This window comes from Alosa sapidissima, chromosome 8 (genome assembly GCF_018492685.1).
Source record: "Alosa sapidissima isolate fAloSap1 chromosome 8, fAloSap1.pri, whole genome shotgun sequence".
Classification (NCBI taxonomy): domain Eukaryota; kingdom Metazoa; phylum Chordata; class Actinopteri; order Clupeiformes; family Clupeidae; genus Alosa; species Alosa sapidissima.
In genome coordinates, this window is record NC_055964.1 from 27,432,549 (window position 1) to 27,438,548 (window position 6,000).

General features: G+C 46.3%; 1 protein-coding gene across 3 annotated transcripts in view; it reads left to right on the forward strand.

Moving 5' to 3' along the window:
* The window catches only part of glt1d1 (glycosyltransferase 1 domain containing 1), a 64,296-nt gene that overhangs the window by 6,822 nt on the left and 51,474 nt on the right, over positions 1 to 6,000 (forward strand). For all 3 annotated transcript variants that reach the window (XM_042099919.1, XM_042099917.1, XM_042099918.1), the window contains exons 5-6: positions 795 to 831; positions 3,510 to 3,566. In XM_042099919.1, coding sequence (XP_041955853.1) covers positions 795 to 831; positions 3,510 to 3,566 — 94 coding nt within the window. The remainder of the gene's footprint in view (positions 1 to 794; positions 832 to 3,509; positions 3,567 to 6,000) is intronic.

The following is a 6,000-nucleotide window of genomic DNA, read 5'->3' on the forward strand; positions in this document are numbered from 1 at the left end:
CCACTAAGGTTTAGGCGTCAGATGGAGCAGCATGAATCTCTGTCACTTCTGGCTGGCGGGCAAAATCACCCATACTGCTCAGCTCTTTCAGAGAGAGAGAGAGAGAGAGAAAGCTGAAAGGAGAAAAAAAGGGGGATAATAGAAAGAAAAAAGCGGCATGTCTGATACCATCAGGCCAATTTCCCCCTCCGCTCGGCACGACTCCCATTAGATCATGTAGACGTTTACATATTGCCATTATATTACCTTTGTGATGATGGCTCTTACTCCACATTTTCTCCCTTTCTCATTTCTTTGTTCTTTGCCAATACTGACTTGATGAGATTCGGTTTCCGTTGAGCATTTGTCTGGAATACTGTAGATATCAGAGATATCAGACTCAAGGCTAAGCAACCCATACACTTCCCCCCCCCCCCCCCCCCCCCCGCGCTACGCTTGTGAGGAGACAAGCGTAGTTAAGAATGTTTCAAATTCTTGTTCTCTTTTTTTCACTGCTAATAAAAATCTGGGAAGTCTTGCATGGGTAGTTGTAATTTGTACAGTAATAACCCTCTCTGATCCCTGTCCGACCCCAGCTCAGTAGAACCCTGCAAGGCACAGAGGCTCTTGGAGCTGTTGAGATCATTAGCCACCAACTGCCTTTCTTTCTTTCACCTTGACTCTTTCATCTCATCTAAATGTTCTCTTGCTGTGTCTTTCTTCTCTCTCTCTTTTCCTCTCTCTCTCTCTCCCTCTCCTTTCTTGGTGACCCCCCCCCCCATATCTCTGTTCCCTCTCTCTGTCGCTCATTACAGCTCCCTGAGAGCAGTAAGATCCGTGTCCAGCCACAAGGTGAGTTCTCCATCAGTAATTACCATCTGCCTCCGAGCCTCCAGCTCTCAGGCCGTGGGAAGAGAGCTTGTCAGTCAGTGGTCCTCTCTCTCTCTCTCTCTCTCTCTCTCTCCTCTCTCTCTCTCTCTCTCTCTCCTCTCTCTCTCCTCTCTCTTCTCTCTCCTCTCTCTCTCTCTCTCTCTCTCTCTCTCTCACATCTCTTGTTTCTCTCTCCTCATCTCTACCATCTCTCTCTGCTCTCCTCTCACCTCCCTTCTTTTTCTCACTATATCCCTCTTTCTCCATCTCTCTCCATCTCTTTTTTTCTCTCTGTCCCTCTCTCCTCCCATCTCTCTCTCTCTCTCTCTCTCACACCTCTCTTTCTGCCAGGCACTTGTCGATGATGGTGAGCATATTACTGTCAAAACAGCACCATCTGCTCTCTTGACATCAGGCAGTCCACTGCCAGATTACACAAATGGTGTCAACGAGGCAGAGACATTGTGTCGTGTGTGTACGCGTGTACATGTGCGTGTGTGTGTGTGTGTGTTTGTTTGCCTGTTTGTGACAGAGACAATGCACCTGAATGACCTAAAAAAGAGACAGATATGTGTTGTTGTGTGTGCGTGCGTGTGTGTTGTGTGAGAGGGTAAAAGAGAAGTGAATGAGAGGACTGTCCTTTTGAGCACTTCAGTGTCAAGTGCCTTGGGTTGTCTCTCTTCTCCCTGTAAGTGGTGCGGAGACAGACAGAGACAGGGCTGGACAGATCAGTGATGGGGTGCCTCTCCACCTTGCCTCGCCCAACCCGACCGTGAGCGAGAAAGGCCCAATCAGTGCTCTCTTGACAGCTGTCAATCACTCCATGCACTATCACCTTTGAAGCGAAACTCGGGGAAGACAAAGAACACTCCAACTAAAGGCCAAAACATGGATAAATGCCTTGTATTCGATTTGTCAGTAAGTATACCCCTCCATTAGCATAATCTAAGGCTCTCGCATTATGTGTATTTCAATAAAGTACTTGAGTGCTTTTTCAGCAGAAAGTCTAAAAGTGCAGCCCATTAACCGTTTTCAATGCTAATTATATATGACATAATTTATCATAGTGAGGATTTGAAGATCTTGCAGACAAAATAGTTTTGCCTTGCTTTTTCTGTGTAGGCCTGCACAGTTTTACAACATTGTTACTTTGGTCAGTGATGGCCCTAGATAGTCACTTTAAAACCATCTGTTCTGTAACAAAGAACAGTAATCACATGTTTTCCCTGCCTTTCATTATTGAGCACAAGTAGCTACCTTTAATGGCCCTGGTATGCAAGTGGTTAAAGCAGCTGTCCTTCACTGAAGCCAAAGGTTGACTATTTACAGGGTTTAATTACTCTGAATGCTGTCAGAGGATGGACCTGGGTCAGCATGGTGTGATGTCTCACCTCATGATGAAGGGTAATAACTCTGCCATTACAGAGAAAGGTAGATGAGGAGGATATGGAGAAGAGAAGGGAGGAGACTGAAATTATACAGGTTTAGAAGAGGGGGGGGGCAGGAGTGAGATGGAGAGAGAGAGAGAGAACGTAAGAGCAAGGGAGGGATGTCAAGATGCAAAGTGTATCGCTACGGTGGCAGTGTTCTGGGGTGTGGCCCGTGGGAAGACCGATGATGTTCACCGTGACCTTTTCAGGAAGTCAGTGACCCCCAATAAGTGTGAATGCTAATTGCACAGGTCTGGACACACAGGGTTTGAGTGGCCATGATGTCACCGTACAGGCACTGCAACTCTAACCATGGCCAACATCTCTCTTATCATGGGAGCCTGTTTGCCTATCTAATGGCTGGAATTATATGGCTTGCTCAATAGAACAGTGGCTAAGCATGCCTGTTTGCCTATCTAATGGCTGGAATTATATGGCTTGCTCAATAGAACAGTGGCTAAGCATTGTGAAGCAGCAGGGTATGGTTGGTTCTTTCTGATTGGATGACATAAAGAATGATTTCATTACCACATCCATGTGACTTAGCCCATTTTTGGCCTGATTGTGAACTGCTTGGTGTCAATGAAATGAGCAAAATATAGGTATCCCTGCTTACTCCCACTGGCCCTCATTTATGAAACGAGGTTAGAAATGTTTCCTTTTTGGGCCCCTGCTGTGGTGTAACTGGCTGGTGCACCTGCACCGTACGCCGGCGACCCCGGGTTCGATTCCCGCCCCGTGGTCCTTTCCGGATCTCCCACTCACTTCCTGTCATTCTTCACTATCCTATCAAATGAAAGGCATAAAAGCCCAAAAAATATACTTTAAACAAAAAAAAAAAAAAGAAATGTTTATCTTTTGTACGTATTATGCACTTTCATCTCGTAAATTCTAGGAGCAAGGCTCTAAGAGGAGCAAATAACCGGTGTGGTAATTAACATACCTCTTGTTTTCAGCTGCCACATTTACAGTACCAACACAAAATGAGGGCTACTGTGTGGCAGTTGATGACGTGCAATGTGCATTTTTGTTGCTTGTTGCGCTTTTGAAATGATGGCCCTTTAAATGAAGTGTCTGTATTTGCCATGCTTGGATAGATATGTATATGTATATGTCTATGCACAACATATTGCGGCTCTCACTTTTTGTGCCCGATATCCCACCTCCCCATTCCTGATTTTAGTTTCTCTCCTTCTCTCTCTTTCTCTATCCTTTCTTTTTTGTTTGCAGGGATTAAAACTCGGTGTGCCTCAGACTTCAGCTGGAGCGAGTTCTTAAGCAGCTCAGGTGGGTGTGTGTGTGTGTGTATGTGTCTGTTAGTGTCAGTTCTTTCAGTGCAGTTCTGCTGATAAATGCTTTGGTACAGTCCTCTTCCTAAAGGGCAGTAAGGACCAGGCATTAATCTGGCACCCCCATCTCTCTCTCTCTCTCTCTCTCTCTCTCTCTCTCTCTCTCCTCTCTCTCTCTCTCTCTCTCTCTCTCTCTCTCTCTCTCTCCTCTCTCTCTCTCTCTCTCTCTCTCTCTCTCTCTCTCTCTCTCTCAACACCATGGTCACAGCAGGTTGTGCGCACACAGAGCCTGCATCTCTGATAGGCTCAGTGTATAAGTGACTTGTACCTAAGTCATTAAAAAGCCACATGATTGGCTAGTATGGTGTTTCTCCCACATGTGACCTATGTTATCTCCCTGACCCTCTGTTCTAGTACATTTTGTAATGGCCTTTCACAGCGTGCTCCAACACAGCTGCTGCCCAGATGCCTTTTTGTGACCATTGCCTCTTTCAATAAATTAAATTAAATTAAATTCAATGGTGCTTTATTGGTATGACAAAAAGGGTATTGCATTGCCAAAGCATTCATACGTCTACAGTCATCATACAGTCTCTCTCTCTCTCTCTCTCTCTCCCTCTCCCCTCTCCCTCTCCCTCTCCCTCTGTATCTCTCATATGGCCAGAGCGAGCGGTCATTGGTTGTCTCCACCCGTGGTCTCTCCTGCGCTGGCCAAATGAAAGGCATCATTGCACGCCACTGCCCGCGGCCCTTACGCACTGGGTTGAGCACGCTGAGGCCATTTCCGTGACAGCCAATCAACCAGAGGGGATGGAGAGGTGGAGGTGTAGGGGTTAGATGCGGGTGTGCGTGTGAGTGTGTGTGTGTGTGTGTGTGTGTGTGTTGACGAAAAGAGGTGAGATTGAGAGGGGAGGGAGGTGAGCTTTGATGAATGACCTGCCCACAGATCTCCATGTATCCTTCTCCTCCCCATCCCCCCACTGTGCCCCCACACCCACACACTCACCCACCTTCTGCCTGCAGACACATGCACACACATCAAATATGCATGCCGCTCCTTATGAGTGTGGGGTCTGTCGTGTGTGTGTGTGTGTGTGTGTGTGTGAGGAGAGGGTGTGTCCCTGACTCACCCTGTATAGGCCTGGGGGGGGGCGGGCTGTCTTGTGTTGCTGTCCAGTCCTGTGCTGCCGTCCAGAGCTGTCTGTGCTGGTCATGCGCCTCGGCTAAGAGGGGGCGCTTAGGGAATCGCAGGTTCCGTCGACGTGCTCCACATGCAGATGGATGGCGTGCGGTCGTGTGGGCGGGGCCGCTGCCTCTCATCACGGAATCGTTTTGATGCTCTGCTGCTCGCTCACAAACTCGTTAGAATGCCCACACGCCCGCTCTGATTCAACTCTGGTGTCATACTTGTGCTGCGATGTGTGTGTGTGCCATGTCCTGTCTCTCTCTCTCTCAATTCAATTCAATTCAATTCAATTCAATTCAATTCAATTCAAGGTAGCTTTATTGGCATGACAAATATTTCTTTGCATTGCCAAAGCAGGACATCAAACAATACAATACAGAACATACGATAGATAAGGACATTTATACATATAAACGTGTGTGTGTGTGTGTCTGTGCTGGTAGGTATTTCATGTGTATAGTGTGTATAGTGTCTAATCACTGTCCCTCGCTCTATGGCATTCAGTGACATATTTAGCAGCAAGAGCTGCTGTCTGTCCTTGCTGTCCAAGTAAGACAGGCAGTACTTCCTGTTCTCCCAGGTTTCGGAACTCCGGGATTAGGTTGGTAAATTTATCGAAGTAGGTATCTCTAATAAATTCATATTTCTTACATTGAAGAAGAAAGTGCACCTCCGTCTCAAACCTCACCTGTCGTACAGTGACCACAGACTCTTTGCTCTCTCGGCAACCATGACTTCTTAGTCTGCCTTTTTCTATGGCTAGGCTGTGGTCACTGAGTCTGTATTTGGTCAAGATCTGTCTCTGCTTTATATCTCTGACAGTAGAGAGATATTCTTCTAATTCATATTTAGATTTTATGGCCCGATAACATTCTAGTTTGTTTGTTTTTTTGTTTCATTATGCCAATGTTCCAAATATTTTTCTTTAGATTTCTGGATAATCTGGTTGAGATTTAGTCTAAAAGCAGAGCTTGGCTGAGAGAGTGTAATTAGTATTTGTTAGAGGGGGTTACTTAGTCTCAGCACAAGCTGACTCCGAGGACTCTTGTCGGGGTTCAGATCCTGAGTTTTTGCTGCGATGAAATGCAGTGTGTCTCTGGGACTTGTTTGGAGATGCATCCAGAATTAAGTGTTTCTCTTTTGTATGTTGATGGCCAATGGGAATCTGCCTAATTCAGCCCTACATGCATTGGTTGGTGTTTTCTTTTGGATTTTTAAAATTAATCCGACAGAATTCTGCATGGAT